This window comes from Nicotiana tabacum, chromosome 17, assembly GCF_000715075.1.
Source record: "Nicotiana tabacum cultivar K326 chromosome 17, ASM71507v2, whole genome shotgun sequence".
Classification (NCBI taxonomy): Eukaryota; Viridiplantae; Streptophyta; class Magnoliopsida; order Solanales; family Solanaceae; genus Nicotiana; species Nicotiana tabacum.
In genome coordinates this window covers 132,695,008-132,714,224 of record NC_134096.1, presented here as the reverse complement: position 1 = coordinate 132,714,224, position 19,217 = coordinate 132,695,008, and the positions used below count along the sequence as shown (strand labels likewise).

General features: G+C 38.7%; 1 protein-coding gene across 1 annotated transcript; it reads right to left on the bottom strand.

Moving 5' to 3' along the window:
- Positions 1 to 14,928: 14,928 nt before the first annotated feature.
- On the bottom strand, positions 14,929 to 18,615 carry LOC107759040 (fe(2+) transport protein 1-like). Its single transcript, XM_075235111.1, has 3 exons — positions 17,818 to 18,615; positions 15,563 to 15,712; positions 14,929 to 15,458 (listed from the first exon to the last, which is right to left on the bottom strand). The coding sequence occupies exons 1-3, from the start codon at positions 18,421 to 18,423 to the stop codon at positions 15,153 to 15,155; spliced, it is 1,062 nt and encodes a 353-aa protein (XP_075091212.1). The 5' UTR covers positions 18,424 to 18,615; the 3' UTR covers positions 14,929 to 15,152.
- Between the last annotated feature and the right edge of the window lie 602 nt (positions 18,616 to 19,217).

Here is a 19,217-nt window from a genome sequence, read left to right as displayed (position 1 = left end):
CTCTGCAGTACTGAGGCACGAACTTCTCCAGGAATAGACTGGTGAACTGCTGCCAGGTAAGGGGTGTTGCGCCGACCAGCCTACGCCTCTCGTAAGCTTTCCACCATCTGAAGGTAGCCCCTGAAAACTGAAAAGTAGTGAACGAGACCCCACTAGACTCCAAAATACCTGCTGTCCGAAGCATCCTTTGACATTTATCTAGAAAACCCTGAGAATCCTCTGACTCAGCACTGCTAAATGGTGGAGGTCGAAGACTCTCAAATCTCTCAAGTCTCCTCTGCTCATCATCTTCCATAACAGGAACGACCAAGGCCTGAGCAGCTGCAACTGGATGGGCTGGTAGTGCCCCCGGTATATGAAGTCCATGTACTACCTGGTCTGGAGTACGGGCAACAGGGGTATGAGTACCTCCCCCGACCTGAGAAGTGGCAGGTGCGGCCTGAGCCGGAACCACCTAAGCAAGACCAGTGCAAACTATCAATATCTGGGCCAAAGTCTCCTGAAGGCCTGAAATCTCAATAGGCACAGTTGGTGCCTGAGCTGGTCATGTCGGCTCGGCTATATCTTTAATCTGCTCCTGAGCTAGAGCAACTAGTGGTACTACAGGTGCTGGTCCAACTGTAGTACGAGCTACACCTCGACCTCTACCTCAGCCCCAGCCTCTACCACGGCCCAGGCCTCTCACGGCCCTAACTGGTAGCACTGGTGGCTGACCGTCTGATCTGGTAATGCGTGTTTTCACCATCTGTGAGAGAATATAATAACAGAAATTTAGTTTTCAGAATCAACAAATTCGCACGACAGAATATAAGAAAGTGAAATTTTCCTAAGGGTTCGGCAACCTCTTGAAGATAAGTACAGACGTCTCCGTACCGATCCGCAAGACTCTACTAAACCTGCTTATGACTCGTGAGACCTATGTAACCTAGGGCTCTGATACCAACTTGTCACGACCCAAAATCCCACCCGTCGTGATGGCGCCTATCTTGATACTAGGCAAGCCGACAATCTCAATGAATCACATATCTTTCAAATTTGAAAATAGAATGATTAAATTCAACGAAAACAATCTCACTAGTACAAATATAAATACTCCCAAAACCTGGTGTCACTGGGTACATGAGCATCTAATGTGAATACAAGTCTGGAAAATACGGTCCATAATAGTCTAAAACCAAATACAGTAAACAAAGAGATAAGGAAGGGGAGACAAGGTCTGCGAAATACAGCAGCTACCTCTGAATCTCCGAAAAATGAACTGTACGAGAAAATCAACACCCACTATGTCCGGAAACACCTGGATTTGCACACGAAGTGTAGGGTGTAGTATGAGTACAACCCACTATAGTATCCTTACCTCATCGACAGGCCATCGGCCTTACTCAATCCTCAACCTCTCTGGTCTCTCGGCTCTCAGAAATCACAAAGATCAGTCCAAACAAAGATAACATAGTGTATCAACAAAATCAAGAAAGACTGAGGTATGATACGCAAGTAAAATCCTAACTGAGTACAAGACAACAATTAGCAAATAATTCAACAAGTACGCGACCTCTGCGGGTCCCAACAGTACCAACATAGCCTAAGCATGATTTCTAACATGATTTACAGTCAAATTTCTTTAACACATAGAGGGCATATAGCTAACAATAAGTTATTCAACTTTACAGTTTCACGGGACGTACCAAGTCACAATCCCCTCGGTGCACACCTACACACCCGTCACCTAGCATGTGCGTCACCTCCAGAATAATCACATGACACAAAATCCGGGGTTTCATCCCCTCAGGACCAGATTTATAACTGTTACTTACCTTAAATAGTGAAATTCCTATGCCGCTAAGCCTTTGCCTCGTGAATTGGCCTCCAAACACCTTGAATCTAGCCACAAATAATTCGATTCAGTCAATAAAATTTATTGGAATTAATTCCATAAGAAAATACTAATTTTCCATAAAAATCCAAAATTTAGCTCAAAAATAGCCCGTGGAGCCCACGTCTCGGAATCCAGCGAAACTCACAAAATTCGACAACTCATTCAATTACAAGTTCAACCATACTAATTTGACTCAAATATGGCTCCGAATCGACACCGAAATCTCAAAAATTCTTTAATATGAGATTTCTAAAATTTTCCCAAATATCAATCTCAAAACACTAATTAAATGGTGAAAATAATGATATATTCGTGTATATTTACCAAATCCGAGTTAGAATCACTTACCCCAATATTTTCCTTGAAAATCTATCAAAAATTGCCTATCCTCAAGCTCCAATTTGTCAAAAATGGCGAATGGGATAAAGTCCCCTGCTTTATAATTCTGTCTAGGCAGCCCTCGATCCTGCCTCGATCTTGGCCTTCGATCCTGGGCCTCGGTCCTGGGCCTCGATTCTGACCCTCGATCTTGGCCCTTAATCCTGGCTTCAATCATGGCCCTAGACCCTGGCCTTCAATCATGGCCCTCGATCATAGCCCTCGATTTTTGGGCTCGATTTCTGGCCGAAGGAATTTCCAGCAGAAGGAAATTGTAGCAGCTATTTTAGTCCAACTTTTGATCTGTTAACCATCTGAAACTCACCCAAATCTTTCGAGACCTTAACCAAATACACCAACAAATCCTAAAACATCATACGAACTTAGTCGAGTCTTCAAATCTCATCCAACAACAATAAAAATATGAATCACACATAGATTCAAGCCTAATGAACTTTGAAACTTCCAATTTCTATAAACGATCCCGGAACCTACCAAATCATGTGTGATTGACCTCAAAGTTTGCACACAAGTCATAAATAACATAACAGAGGTATTTCAATTTTTAGAATCAGATTCCAACCCCGATATCAAAAATTCAACCCCCTCGTCAAACTTCCCAAAAATTCAACTTTCGTCATTTCAAGTCTAATTCCTCTACCGACCTCCAAAACAATTTTCCGGACACATTCCTAAGTCCAAAATCACCATACGGATCTATTGAAATCATTAAAATTCAAATCCGAGGTTGTTTACATATAAGTCCACATTCTGTCAACTTTTCTAACTTAAAATTTTTAATTATGAGACTAAGTGTCTCGTTTCACTCAGAATTCCTTCTGGACCCGAACCAACTAACCCGGTAAGTCATAAAATAACTGTAAAGTATAAATTAAGCAATAAATGGGGGAACGGAATTATAATACTAAAAATGATCGGACGGGTCGTTACACTAACGCATACCAAAAAGATAACAGATTCTACTAAACAGCTATTGAACATGAACCAGAAATTCTGGATAAACTAATAGTCTCAATATGATACAATATCCCAAAACCGGTAGTACAAGTCATAAGCCTTTCTAGGAGAAATTTTACATAATGAATACATCACTGTTCCGAAATAGAAGGAAACAATGGAAACAAATACATTAGAGGGTGACTTCGAAGCCTGCGAACACCCGGCAGGTGTACCTTGAAATCTCCAGTCACACCAAGCATGAGTCTCAAAACCGACTCGATCCGAAGTACCTCGCTCTGCACAAAATAAATGTGCAGAAGCATAGTATGAGTACACTACGGTGGTACCTAGTAAGTATCGAGCCTAACCTCGGTAGAGCAGTAACGAGTCCAGGCCAAGACACTCGTTGAACATCTAAACTTGTGCAGGATATGACATAAAGCTAGCAAGAAAGGAATATTAAAAAAATGTCAATAGCAAACAGAATCAGATTACAAACAGTAGTAACGATAGGTGAAACGCGACCGGCAATGAGAAATAACCAAGTAATTAGACAACAACATAGTTGGGATACATACAAGGGTAAATGTGCTCAAGTAGGGAAAATGATGTCAACTCAACCAATCAAATTGTTTCTAATACACGACTCCAATAATCCCAATTCTCGTAATCTCATACCATAGATCACATCTTTAAAACCTTTAACACCCACGGCACCTTGTGCCCACATCTTTCCATCTCACCTTGCATGGCAAAATTCACGTGCTACGCAGTACATAATATCCATGAAAAATGCTAATTAGGATATTCAAGAAACTTTATGTATATATATCAAAAAGTAAAACTACAGCTTCTGAACCAAGTAGGAAATCAATGAGAAAAATGAGTTTATTTTGGAAATCATTTGGGTAATGAAAATAACCTTTTTCAAATAAATACAACATCGAATAAGCTACTGAATTTAATATAGAATTTATTGAATTACAATATAATAACGATTCCTTTTAAAGTAAAATAAAAAAAACTCAGACGGGACAAGGAGATTAGGTTGAGAAATCAATTGAAGTAAAATATGACAACTAGTAGAAAATGGTAAGTATCGAAATAAACGGCGGGTTTTAACTTAAAAGTCACACAAGGCAGCATGATATTAATTTTTTTATTTATCTAAAATCACTATATTACTAACAACTCAGCAAGACATGAGGCAATGACTCAACGTAGTAAATTCACCTAGAAAATCAATTTACCAGAATAATAGTATTAGGAAAAAGAACTCAGGAAGTGACGTCAAGGCTCTAAGTCAAAGACAATAACTCAATCCTCGAAAAACAGTAAAGAACCGGGAATACAAATTCTCAGAATCTCGTATGAAAGAACTGAAACTAATGCACAAAACATGGAATACAAAACACAAAATATGTTGTGGCGCGCAACCCGATCCCACTATATAAATCAATATCAAAATTCACCCTTATTCCACCATATCAATTCACCCTTATTTCACATATTGCGGTGTGCAACCCGATCCCACCGTACAATATCAATATCATACCAATAAACAAAATATATTGCGGTGCGCAACCCGATCATACCATATAATATCAATATCATAATTCACCCTTATTTCACCACATCAATTCACTCTTATTTCACCTGTTGCGGCATGCAACCCGGTCCCACCGTATAATAATAATATCACAATATAAACATCCTTCCTTATTTCACCACCTCCCTTATTTCACCTGTTGCGGCGTGCAACGTGATCCCCCTTACAATAATTTAAATTAACAACAACAATTCAATAACTCCATTTACAAGAATTTCTACAATCAAGAGTATCAGTACGCAATAACAAAGGAACCACATAGAACCCGGAGGAACACAACAAACTTTACAAAAATCACCAGACGGGTAAGGAACGTGATAACTAAGTATGCAATCGCAACAATTAGGACAGGTAGCAGATAAGTACAAGACATAGAAGAAACTCAACAATTAAGCGGTAACAAGACAATAAAGAAGGCAATAACTTCAACTAAGGCATATAAGGCCAAATAACGAGTAAGAAGTACAGTTAGGTGCTAACAACGTCAGATAAAGCATGTAAGAGCAGACTAACAACGAGATACTACATGTTGTGACAATTCAATTAAAGGTATGGAATGACACTAGACAATCTAAACCGATCAAATACCACATATAGACCATGTACCCACTCGTCACCTTGTGTACACGGCTTTCACATAACAAGATAGCACAATTAACTCAATTCCTAAAGGGTAGCTTCCCCCATACAAAGTTAGGCAAGACACTTACCTCAATTCAGCCAAATCAATACTCAAATTAGATTTTTCTTTACAAATTCACCTCCGCTCGGCTTAATCTAGCCAAAGACGACTTAAATACATCAAGCAATGCAAGAGAAAACAAATTCAATAAACAAGGTTATGATCTTTATACAATTTGTAAAAAGTCAACAAAAGTCAACCCCCCAGGGGGCCTGCACCTTGGAACCCGATACAATTTACAAAATCTGAACACCCATTCCGATACAAGTTCAACCATACCAAAATTATCAAGTTCGGATACCAATTCGTCCTTCAAATCATCATTTTTTTCATTTTGAAAGATTTTACAATTTTCCCCAAATTTTTCTTTAGATTCTCATCAATTTGATGTTAAATCTAATGTATAATCACAAAATACAATTGAAAATTGATAAGAGGTACTTACCCAATGATTTGGTATAAAAATTCTTCTACAAAATCGCCTCCCATCGAGGCTAGGGTTCAAAATATGATAAAATAAAGCTAAGTCCCAAAATGGAAGTCTTAATACGAGTCTCAGATATCGCATTTGCGACATCATAATCTCAAATGCGATGCTCGCAAATGAGACAAAAGTATCGCAAAAGCGAAGGCTGACCAGCTCTGTCAAAGTTGCAAATGCGACAAAAGACTCGCAAATGCGAGCTCGGAGTTTTCGCAAAAGCGACTGCTTGTGTCGCAAATGCGGAGTTGCCTAATCGCAAATGCGGAGTTGCCTAATCGCAAATGCAATGAAATAGTTCGCAAATGAGAAGTACCATGCCCCAGTCTATCCTCACAAATGCGAGAATGATCTCGCAAATGCGGACATCGCAAATGTGATGAAAACCACGCAAATGCGAGAACAGAGACACCAGCACAACTGAACATTCATCCAACACTCCGAAACGTGTACAAAACTCATCCAAGCCCTCAGGGCTCTAAACCAAACACCCTAACAAGTCTGAAAACATAACATGAACTCTCTCGAGCAATCAAAATATCAAAATAACCTCTAGAATCACGATTTGAATGCCAAAACACATGAAAAACACAATGAACTTCTAGAATCGCAACCGAGCGTCCGAACCATATTAAATCAACTCCAAATGATACCACTTTTTGCAGGCAAGTTACAAATGAAGAAACAAACCTATTTCAAGTTCCAAAACCACAATCCTGACCCTATAGCCTTAAAGTCAAACCATGGTCAAATTTAGGAAAATTCTAAACCTTTAAATTGCCAACTTCTGCCAAATGATGCTCAAACCTTTTAGAAACATCCAAATGAAATTTCGGGCATACGCCCAAGATCAAAATCACTATCTGGACCTACCAGAACCATCGAAACTCCGATCCGAGATCAAATACTCAAAAGTCAAACCCTGGGTCATTTCCTTCAACTTCGAGCTTCTCAAATGAGAGTAACTCCTAAAAACCCTTTCCGAACCTCTCAAAATCCCGAACCGATGATGCACGCAAGTCATAATACATAGTGTGAAACTACTCGTGACATCAAACTGCCGAGACGGATGCAATTTCTCAAAACCACCAGTCGGTTCGTTACAATAGTGGCCTGAGGTGATAGGGGTTTGGCATTATCCCCTACCTCGTATATAGATTGTAAGAATAAGTACAATATATGGGGACGTAATATATAAGATATATCGATTTGGTCATTGGCAAACATTTAAGGAAAAAAAAAGGAGATATATTTTACACAATATGTTGAAACTCACAATGAGTCACGAAAATGAAAAGGATACCAAATTACAATTTTAAAATTGGAGGAAAGGAGGGACAGAAAGAAAAAAAAAGGGGGAGGATTCACACAAAAACTTATTTCCTAAAACAATCAAGGAAACAAATATTAGCCCATTTGGCCATGTAAGACTTGATTTGTAGCTTAATACTGCCTTGTAACTTGTCACGCATAAAATCTGCAGCAAGAAGATCTACCAAAGCCATATAGATCTGAAGGCCAGCAGATGATGCGTTGACAATCCAATGGTCATTAATGCTTGTGGGCTATTTTCCTCGTAAGTTCTTGAAAGTGCTATTTGTTTACCCTAAAATTTGGATAACAATTAAACTTATATTATGGTTTTAAGGATATGCGATTTCACCCAATACCAATTGATAAATGAGAAAGTAAATGACTAAATTAAATTGTAAAATAAATCAAACCAGTATGCAAGCTGAGCCTCGAAATAGAAATGATTTATTCTCAAGGTGATAGTAGTACAAGAACGAGTAAGATAAAATAATTCTGATGAACAGTAAGGAGAACAATAAGTAAGAAAGAAATGATTGTAAACAGTAAGGAGAACAATAAGTAAGAAAGAAATGATTGTATAGCTTTTTCTCAGTGAACAATGATGATTACAAATGACTGGAATTCCTCTGTATATAGTAGAGGAATCCTAATCATGGTATACTTCTAATTACAGAAGGAAATCGTATAAACAGCTGATTAACCGCTATTGATTTGATTCGTTCCGAGATTCACGCCACGATCCTCGACCAATCACGGATATCTTGCTCTTTCCGTTACAAAGCTATCTCGATATTACTCTAAGTCTATCTCTTCTGGCTTCGATTGATATCGACCTCGATCTAGAAGGAGGCTTCGATTTCGGACTTAATGTCTCAGCACTTTGATCAAATAGTGAAATCGGGTAGCCCCGATTTCTACCGTATACAGATAAACCCCTTGTTTCTTGGAATATAATGATAAGAAATGAATTGAGCCTTGATTTTTCTATGAACTCGATAGATAATGATGTCATCCTCGTGACGTAAGCGATTAAAGTGACCGAAACGTCCCGTCGGTACAGTTCCACAAATAATTAATGCGCATCACTGGGCGGTCGGCCACTAGTGACATCGAGCCGTCACCGTAAATCTATAAATATGGCTTCTTTTTGCTGAATCAAACTTTACTTTCATCTTCATCAGTTTTTCTAAGCTTTTAACTCTCTTAATCTCTTCTCTTTCATTACTCCTTAGGTTATCTCTGCTAGTTCCGAACCACCAGAACTTACTACTTTCCTCTTTCTTCAACTCATATAATGGCAAAAATATCCAAAACTGTTCCACAAAAGGAAAAAGCTTCCTCTTCTTCTTCACGGCTGGCCGGTGATAAAACGCCGGCGGAACCGCTCCCTAGGGAGTATTTTCCAGACCCATGTGTTCTTAAATCTGACTTTAAAATCGAAAATCCTCCATCGGTCTCTGGTCGATGTGATCACGTATCGAGGTATATCTGCTCGATAATGGTGGGATATCTCGAGGATATCAAAAAGGATTGCAACTGGGGGGACAAAGTTGTAGAGATCCCTTCTCCTGAAGAAAGCATTACTACCCACGTGGAAGGGTATCTAAGTGTTTACACTTATCCTTTCACGTTGGGCCCCCTCGATCCGGTCATCATTGACATTTGCCATTACTATCAGGTGACTCTAGGCCAAATACACCCTTCCTTTTGGCGCATTGTGATCATGCTCCGGTTCTTCTCTAGCAAAGCTGAGGGGTTGTTGTTCACCCTCGATCACCTCATCAGGTTATACTTCCCTCGAATCTTTTGAGGGTTGATCAAACTGCAACATTGAGCGACCAAGATGTTATTCTCGAGTATCGACGAGGACAAGGACCGGGGGTGGATGAGTCGGTTCGTTCGTGTGAGGACTTGTGACCTCATCCCGAAGGAGAAAATGCCATTTCCCGAGAAATGGATCCCGAAGCTTAAGTAGCACTCTAATTGTCAATTTCAATGTTTTTATTTTCTGCTTCATTTAACATCTTCCTTCGTCATGCAGCGGTTTCTTGGATGCCTCGAGCAGTCCCTGACCTTGAGGACTGGGTTCAAAAGCTGGTTTCGACCTCTTTCTATGCTGAGCGATGTTGGCGTGACTTGGCAAAAGGCCGATGGGAAGCAAATAACCACAGTGAGTTTCCGTTTTCTTATTTCTGAGGCATTGGTTATGCGTTTTTTATTTACTTCTTTCTTGTGCAGGCCTTAACAAAGATACAGTTTTGAGGCCTCCGAGCAGCGAGGAAGAGGCTATGGCCCCGGCTCCCAAGCCGGGGAAAGATAATAAAAGAAAGAGGGTCTCGACATATGAGGACCCCAAACCCAAAAAGGCAGCAGCTCGAAGATGCAGGGGGAATGTTATCCCTCTGACTGTAGAGTCAGTCCAAACGCTGAGAGAAGAAGAAAAGAAGAAAATGACGGTGGTGACTCGGCGCTTATGACACGAGTGAGGAAGACTGTCGAGACCGCCAAGTCCTCTAAACCGGCGACGATTGTCGAGACCCTGCCTCTAGAGTTCGACTTACATAATAAACAGGAAATTGCGTTCCTTGCTCTTCTCGAACTAGGACACCACTTACTGTAATTTTTGAGACTGCTAGGTATAAGTAGAGCTTCTCATATTCCTTTGGAGTATGAAGCAATGGTGGGCTCAAGAGGTATCGTTTTAATTCTTCTAATGCATGTTGGCATTCCGGGGTCCAGGCAAAATTGTTCTTCTTTTTGAGTAGTGAGAAGAACCTATGGCTCCAATCTGACGATCTCGAGATGAATCGACCTAAAGCAGCTATCCGCCCTGTCAGCCTTTATACGACTTTAACGCTGTCTACGACTGTGATGTCTTCGATAGCCTTGATTTTATCGGGGTTGATCTCGATCCCCCAATTCGACACCATAAAGCCAAGGAACTTGTCCGAACCGACCCCGAAAGCACATTTCTCGGGGTTGACCTTCATGTTGTATTTTCTCAGTATCTTGAACGTTTCCTACAAATGTGTCAAATGGTCCTCTGCGTGCAGGGACTTAACTTGCATATCATCAATATATACTTCCATTGACTTACCTATTTGTTCTTCGAATATTTTATTTACTAGGCGTTGGTAGGTAGAACCTGTGTTTTTTAGGGACTATAACTACATCGGCTAACCATTCAGGAGATTTTTCTTCCCGAATGGATCCTATTTTGAGACGTTTAGTTACCTCGTCCTTGATGAATGCGTGTTTTACCTCGAACTGGGGCCTTCTCTTTTGTTTCACTGGCCTGAACTTTGGGTCCAGACTCAATCGATGTGTTGTTATCTCTGGTGGGATCCCTATCATGTCTAAGTTGGACCAAGCAAAACAATCCATGTTATCAATAAGAAATTTAATGAGTTTCTTCTTGAGTTCGGGGGTTAACCCCATACCCAGGTATACCTTTCATTCGGGTAGGTACTCGATCAATATAACATGTTCCACCTCTTCGACTATTGATTTGGTGTCGTCGGAATCTTCGGGAATAACGAAGGATCGAGGGATCCAATAATCATCGTCTTCTTCTTCCATTCCATGCTTCTCCGATTCAGCCGAGGCTGGTGGCTGTGGTTGCTATTTGGCCTCCTGTTTTCCTTTGACCTTCGATCCCTTTGACGTCGAAAGTGGAGAAATTGGTATTACCTCATCGACCGCAAACATTTCCTTTGCAGCATATTGCTCCCTATATACTGTTTTCACCCCGTCCAGCATCGAAAATTTCATCATTTGGTGGAGAGTCGAAGGGACTGCCCTCATATTATGAATCCATGGCCTCCCGAGTAGGGCGTTGTACCTCATGTTGCCCTCGATTATATGGAACTTGGTTTCTTGAATAGTTCCAGCCACATTCACCAGTAAAATGATCTCTCCTTTTGTCGTTTCTCTGGCCATGTTGAAACCGTTCAAGACCCGAGCTGTGGGCATGATTTTGTTTTGCGGGCCGAGCTGCTCCACGACCCTCGATCGGATGATATTTGTTGAGCTACCTGGATCCACTAAAATACGCTTAACTTGAACTTTATTCATAAAGATAGAAATTACCAGAGCGTCGTTGTGGTGTTGAGAAATTCCTTCTGCTTCCTCATCGTTGAATGATACGGTGCCTTCTGGCACATAATCTCAGGTCCGATTTTCCCTAGTAATTGATACCTTAGTGCGTTTGAACACAGGCCCTTGTGGAATATCGACCCTGCCGACGATCATATGGATCACATGTTGTGGCTCTTCCTGTTCATTTTTCCTATTGGCGTCCCTTTCTCTAAAATGATTCTTGGCTCGATACTTAAGAACTCTCGAAGGTGACCCTCATTGAATAGACGGGCTACTTTCTCTCTTAGTTGCCTGCAATCCTCAGTTCTGTGCCCATGTGTGCCGTGATACTTACACATCATATTGGGGTTTCTTTGGGAAGGATCGGTCTGTATCGGCCTCGGCCATCTAGTATCTTTGATTCGTCCAATTGCAGATACAATACATGATGCGTCAATATTAAAGTTATACTCCGACAATCGAGGTGCTTTTGTGGGATCAACGTGCTTATCAAAATCACTTTTGCTCATAAATCCCTGAGAACTCTGTCCTCGATCACTTCTTCGGTCATTTCGGGTGGAATTGCGTCCAGGACCGTCGTTCCTGCGATCTGCTATGTATGGTTGATATCGGTCTTTGTTCGACCGAGATTCCCTATCGATATCTCTCAAATTTTTGGCGGTGGGCCTGTTCGGATATACGGAACTGGAAGTAGTTACTAATTGGTCATCTTCGACTCTGATCTTCGACTGGTACCGATTATGTACATCGGCACAGGTTACCGCCGGATATTCGATCAAGTTCTGCTTCAGTTGACGTGATGTTATCGAACTTCGTTCATTCAACCCCTGAGTGAAGACTTGAACAGCCCAATCATCCATGACCGGTGGCAACTCCATGCGTTCCATTTGAAATCGGGACACGAACTCCCTAAGCATTTCATTATCCTTCTGTTTTACTTTGAAAAGGTCTGATATCCTCGTCGCAACCTTTATGGCCCCGACATGTGCCTTTATGAAAGAATCCGCTAACATGGCAAATGGGTCAATGGCATTTGGCGGTAGATTATGGTACCAAATTATTGCCCCCTTCGATAGAGTCTCTCTGAACTTCTTCAATAGAACAGATTCGATCTCGTCATCTTCCAAATCATTACCTTTGATGGCGCATGTGTAGGAGGTGACATGCTCATTGGGATCGGTGGTCCTATTGTACTTAGGTATATCCGTCATACGAAACTTTTTGGGAATGGTCTTCGGAGCCGCACTTGGAGGAAACGGCTTCTACACAAATTTCTTTGAATCCATCCCTTTCAAAATTGGCGGTGCCCCCGCTATGTGATCAACTCGGGAGTTGTACGTTTCTACTTTCTTATCATTTGCCTCAATTTTCTTCTCTCTCGACTCAATTCGTTTGGTGAGCTCCTCGAGCATCTTCATTATCGCCGGGTCAGTCCCCTATTCACTAGCATTCGGCCTTTCTGGTACTAGCTCAGTTCGGTGGGCGGCTTCCGGTTCGGCCCCACTCGGAGTTCGATGTTGATTTTGTAGTTGTGCAATAGCAGCTTGTTGGGCCTGTAGCATTTCGAATATCACTTGGAGACTGACTCCTCCATCTCCTCCACCCTGTGTAAGTTGACCACCGGGTCGGCCTTCTCTACGTACACTCCCTTCGGGGTCCGCGCCTAGATTCGCATTCAAAGCAATATGTGAACAGATGTCAACTGGGTTGGAAACCGGTGCTCCCCCGAGATCAGCTTGTGAAACCTTGACCCCTGGAGCAATTACATTGTCATTTTCCCCATGAAATCCGAGGCCATTGTCACCATGTGTGGGTACGGTTTATGATTTTGACATGTTTTTAACTTGAAAGAAAAAATACTTGACAAGAACAAGCGTAAAGTAGTGTGTGTTATTGGAATCGGTATTGAATAATCACTATTATCCTTAGCCCCACGATGGGTGCCAAACTATTTACCCTAAAATTTGGATAACAATTAAATTTATATTATGATTTTAAGGATATGCGATTTCGCCCAATACCAATTGATAAATGAGAAAGTAAATGACTAAATTAAACTGTAAAATAAATCAAACTAGTATGCAAGCTGAGCCTCGACCTTGAAATGATGTATTCTCGAGGTGATAGTAGTACACAAACGAGTAAGATAAAATAACTCTGATGAACAATAAGCAGAACAATAAGCAAGAGAGAAATGATTGTATAGCTTTTTCTTAATGAACAATAATGATTACAAATGACTGGAAATCCTCTTTATATAGTAGAGGAATTCTAATTATGGTATACTTCTAATTACAGAAGGAAATCGTATAAACAGCTGATTAACCGCTACCGATTTGATCTGTTCCGAGATTCACGCCACGATCCTCGACCAATCATGGATATCTCGCTCTTTCCGTTACAAAGCTATCCCGATATTACTCGAAGTCTGTCTCTTCTGGCTTCGATTGATATCGACCTCGATCTAGAAGAAGGCTTCGATTTCGGACTCAATGTCTCAGCTCTTCCATCAAATAGTGAAATCGGGTAGCCCCGATTTCTACCGTATACACTATTCCAAGTGCTATACCAAATGGGGTTGTTACTGCGAAGAAGAATGCCATTATTGTTTTCTATATGATCTTGTGCTCAGCCTGAATTAAAAGAAGAGTACGAATTAGTGAATGTAAACAATGAATTAGTGAAATTGAACTGAGGATTATTTTAATTCTATGTTATCGCGAAATATAAACCTTGACTAATAGTAGTAGATCTCAATCATTTATCCAAAATAATAAACCTAATTAAACTCCATTAAAAACTCTATTGACATTTATTTAAAAGTTTTGAAGCGTTAGAATTCGAAAATCGGGTTTTGTGACATTGTTATTTGTTTGGATTGGTGTTATTGCGAATGATTAGTAATATACTTTGGAGTTTATATCTCAATTTTGAAAGAGTTCGGTGAAACCTCGAGTTGGTTTTGATTAGTCAGATTGAAACTCGAAGAGAAAAACATAGATAAATTGTATGCAAATTTTATGTCAGGTATACAAATGACATACAAAATATATACAACTAACATAATTGTGCAAGTTACATGCAAGATATATGTATTTGAACGGATTCTTTACAATAAAAAATTATATACAAATTGTATATTTGTTGTATGTTTTGACTGAATTTGTTTAAAAAGTCTAGATATTTTTTATGGCATTCTTGTGTTGAGCTAGCATCCGAGGTCTTTCCGTGGGAACGAATGGATTATGTTCACTTTTTTGTTGTCCAACGGCCACATATCTTGAGTTACTCCATATAATCTTTGTTAGTTCTTGAGTTTTGAATTTACGGATTTCAGTTGCTAAGTTCAGTTGCGTTGTGTAGCTTGGAGATGGTTATGAGTTAAGTTGGTTCGCATGGTTGGGGACTAAGCCAACTAAGTGATGGTCATCCCTACTTGGGTCATGACAAAAGGACAAAAGAATAGTAGTCAGTAGAGACAAAAAAAAAAATTCTAGTGATTTCTAAAGAGTATAGTTGCAAAGATTCACTCACTAGAAAGACTTATATAAGATATGTCGATTTGGTCATTGGCAAACATTTAAGGAAAAAAGAGGAGACATATTTTACACAATATGTTGAAACTCACAATGAGTCACGAAAATGAAAAGGATACCAAATTACAATTTTAAAATTGGAGGAAAGGAGGGACAGAAAAAAAGGGGGGAGGATTCACACAAAAACTTATTTCCTAAAACAATCAAGGTAACAAATCTTAGGCCCATTTGGCCATAAGAGACATGCCACCGGCACCAAGAAGAACAGCCATGTAAGACTTGATCTGTAGCTTAATGCTGCCTTGTAACTTGTCACCCATAAAATCTGCAGCAAGAAGATCTACTAAAGCCATGTAAATAAGAAGACCAGCAGATGACGCATTGAGCAATCCAACGGTTATTAATGCCCGAGGACTGTTCTCCTCGTAAGTGCTTGAAAGTGCTATCCCAAGTGCTATACCAAATGGGGTTGTTACTGCGAAGAAGAATGCCATTATTGCTTTCTTCAAGAACTTGTACTCAGCCTGAATTAAAACAAGTGTATATGAATTAGTAAATGTAAACAATGAATTATATTGAAAGTGAACTGAGAATTATTTTTATTATATGTCGTAAAATAAAAACTTGCCTGGAGAATACAACCACCAAGTCCCATTCCTTCAAACATTTGATGAAAGCAAAGAGCAGCGACAAGTCCTTTAATTGTGCAAGTATTATTTGAAGCACCTAGAGAAATCCCTATCACAATCGAGTGAACAATGATTCCCAGCTCTAACACCTGCCAAAAAACGTTTCCGTAATTTTAAATTATTTTGCGGAACTCAACATAACGATAAGAAAATGTTGACATAAAATGTTTCAAGAATAAGGCATTAATTCTCAATTATTTATCTGTAACAAAATAATTAACATACTATTGTTATCCTTGAACACAAATCATTTCACACATCTCAAGCTAGTGGAGCCATTTCAATTCCCAAGAGTCAAATAACCAACTAATTATTTTCTTTGTGTGTGGATATTTTATGAATATCGATCGAATGAGAGTATTATTTTCATAAAACGTTCAAATATGTCCTTATATTATACGAAATTGAGCACATTTGCCATTCGTTAATACTTTAGCTCAATATGTTCTTACCGTCACATAGTTGGTCCATATATGCCCTTAAAGTTACACAGTTGGCCAATATATGCTCTTTTCGAAACGGAATCCACCCAAACTAATTAGCTCTTTCGTTAATTGTATTAAAGTGTATTACAAACACTATTTCCTTTTTATTAGTATTTTTTTTTCTTTACCTTTCTCTTTTCTTTCTTTTTTTTTTCTTTTCTTCTTTTTTTTTTCTTTTTCTTTCTCCCTTATCCGATTTCCTCCATTACTGATGTCTTCTCCATTTTCGTCACCAATTTCACTTGATAAAACTCATGAATTTTAATTACTAAGAAAATTCTCCCATAAGAATATTTTTATAGATCATATGTTTGTTAATTTTTTAATTTTTACTGAACATATATTTAGTTCTAAAAAATTTAACAAAGTTTGAAATAATATTTATGTAAAAAAAAAATTCTAAAATTCTAACAAAACCGAACAATCCAAACCGATATAATTGGTTTGGTTTGGTTTTGACAAAAATCGAACCAACTCGTTCCATGTACACCCCTAATTTACATAGTTAATAAAAAAAATAGAAAATATCTAGCTGAAAAAATATGAAAAACTCAAATTTATAACACTACAACTTGAACTCTAGGCTTTTAATCATTAAATTATCTTTCTGGAAAGAATTTAAATATTTTGGTCTTTTGAGTATTGAAATATTTTTATTATTTTAAAGTTTAAACCATAATTTTTGGAATAATTTAATTTCGTTTATTTAGAGGGCCAGTGAAATTGGAACTTGATTACCTTATGGGAGAATTTTCTTAGTAATTGGAATTCATGAGTTTTGTCAAGTGAAATTGGTGACAAAAATGGAGAAGACATTAGTAATGGAGGAAATCGGATAAAGGAGAAAGAAAAAGGAAAAAAAAGAAGAAAAGAAAAAAGAAGAAAGAAAAGAAAAAGGTAAAGAAAAAAATACTAATAAAAAGGAAATAGTTTTTGTAATACACTTTAATATAATTAACGAAAGAGCTAATTAGTTTGGGTGAATTCCGTTTCGAAAAGGGCATATATGGGCCAACTGTGTAACTCTAAGGGCATATATGGACCAACTATGTGACGGTAAGGGCATATTTGAGCTAAAATATTAACGAATGCCAAATATGCTCAATTTATTATAGTACAAGGACATATTTGGACATTTGCCCTTTTCATAACTTAATACGGAAAATATTAAAAGGACCATCGTACATTGAGTCAATACACATGGCTTAGATAACAATACCGTGTTCGTTTTTCTCCCATCCTTCACTGTCTAGTTCGATGATATCAATCTGTTTTATTATTCTAATTAAAATAACATAACAATCTAACGTCAACAACGTAGCAACACAGTGAACAATAATTAAGTTGGTCTCTATCAAAACATAATAACATAATCAAAGAGCTTACAAACTAATCCAATCTTTTCTAACTCCCTTTAGTATATTTACACTTTGATAAGTTAGTTAATTATCTCCAAACTATTGTGACGACATGCTTCAAAATTTCTACCATGTGGAATTAAAAATGACATAAAGCAAATTAATTATCAGTACTCCTTCCGTCCATTTTTTTTAAATTTGTGATCTTACCATGATATTTTTGTAGCTATAAAATTAAATTAAAAGGTAAAATAAAAAGTTTAAAGTTAAATTATTTTTTGGACAAACTAAAAAGTAAAATATATCACATAATAAAATGGGACGGAAGGAGTAACAGAATAGGAAACTAACCATGGCAATCACTCTGTATCGAAGTAGTTTCGTGCCATCAACTCCATCTTTAGTCGAAAAGGATCCATGGTGATGATGGGAATGAACATGGTTTCCAGCTCCCATTTCCTGATCACCACCTTGAGCTTGAGCTTGACTTTCTGGAATTACACCAGCTTTGTTTTTCTTGCTGTACAAACTAGTAGCCATGGAGTCAATAGCCAAAGTAAAAATAGCAGACAACATTGCAACAAATCCAGTGAAGGGGAACTTATGCCAAGGGTTCTCTTTCAAGCAACTTGACGACAACATGTCGAATGAATCGGGAAGCACGTGCATGAAACCGGTGGCTAGAATAATTCCGGCAGCAAATGCCTTGACGATCACGAAAAGGCTACGCTCTGGGCTTAGGGCTGGGATTGAACGTGTGACCAGTGGAAGACATACTCCAATCATACTTGTGATTAAGATGGAGACTATGGCTATGATTTTTAAGCCTAAAGCTTTTGATTTGTTGACACATGAGTTGTCTTCTTCTGCCCCACAATCTTCTACTACTGATAAAGCTTGAGGTGTGAAAATTGAGATGAGAATTAAGATTATGGCTATGTGCTTATAACTAACCATTGTTTGAGTGAATAATGTGTTTTTCTTTTGTTTGGTGTTATGAGTTATGTTATCCGGGAGCAACTATATATATACGTAGAATTTTTTGATTTCGTGTGCTAGGATTAAAAAATAATGGAATGAACAATATGGCATGCCGTAGCTGAAATCAGCCACAAGAATATTTTTAGAATAGAGAAATAGAAGTAAACGCTATATTAGCGATGGCATGAACTGCACCTAAATGATTTGTCAACTTAATTCAGTACAAATGGAGTTTGTACTTACAAATACGGACATGTGCATCCTAATTCCAAAACGACAAAGGGTGTGTGTGTTTTAAGGAGTTGCTTGCTGTTCTTAATTACGAAACCACGTGTTTGCAACGAGTTTTGATGTTGACTTCGTGGTTTCAATTCATGCGTGGAATTTACAAGATACAACCATTTCATGATTAATAAATATGTAACTGAAAGAAAGGGTGAATGAAATGAAATAAAAGCAATATTTAATTTGATGATAGTGAATTACAATCAATATCCACAAATGATTAATGCTAAAATAGATAAACTAGTTTATCTGATTAATTTATGTCACAAGAGAAATATCAGCATTAAGTGGGTTCACCGACTAAGCTAATGTGATCAACATGCCCAATCATTCTCATTCCATAACCTTATAAACAAAAAAGACAGCACGGTGCACTAAGCTCTCGCTACGTGCGAGGTCCGAGGAAGGACCAGATCACAAGGGTCTATCGTACGCAACCTTACCCTGCATTTTTACAAGAAGCTGTTTTCATGGCTCGAACTCGT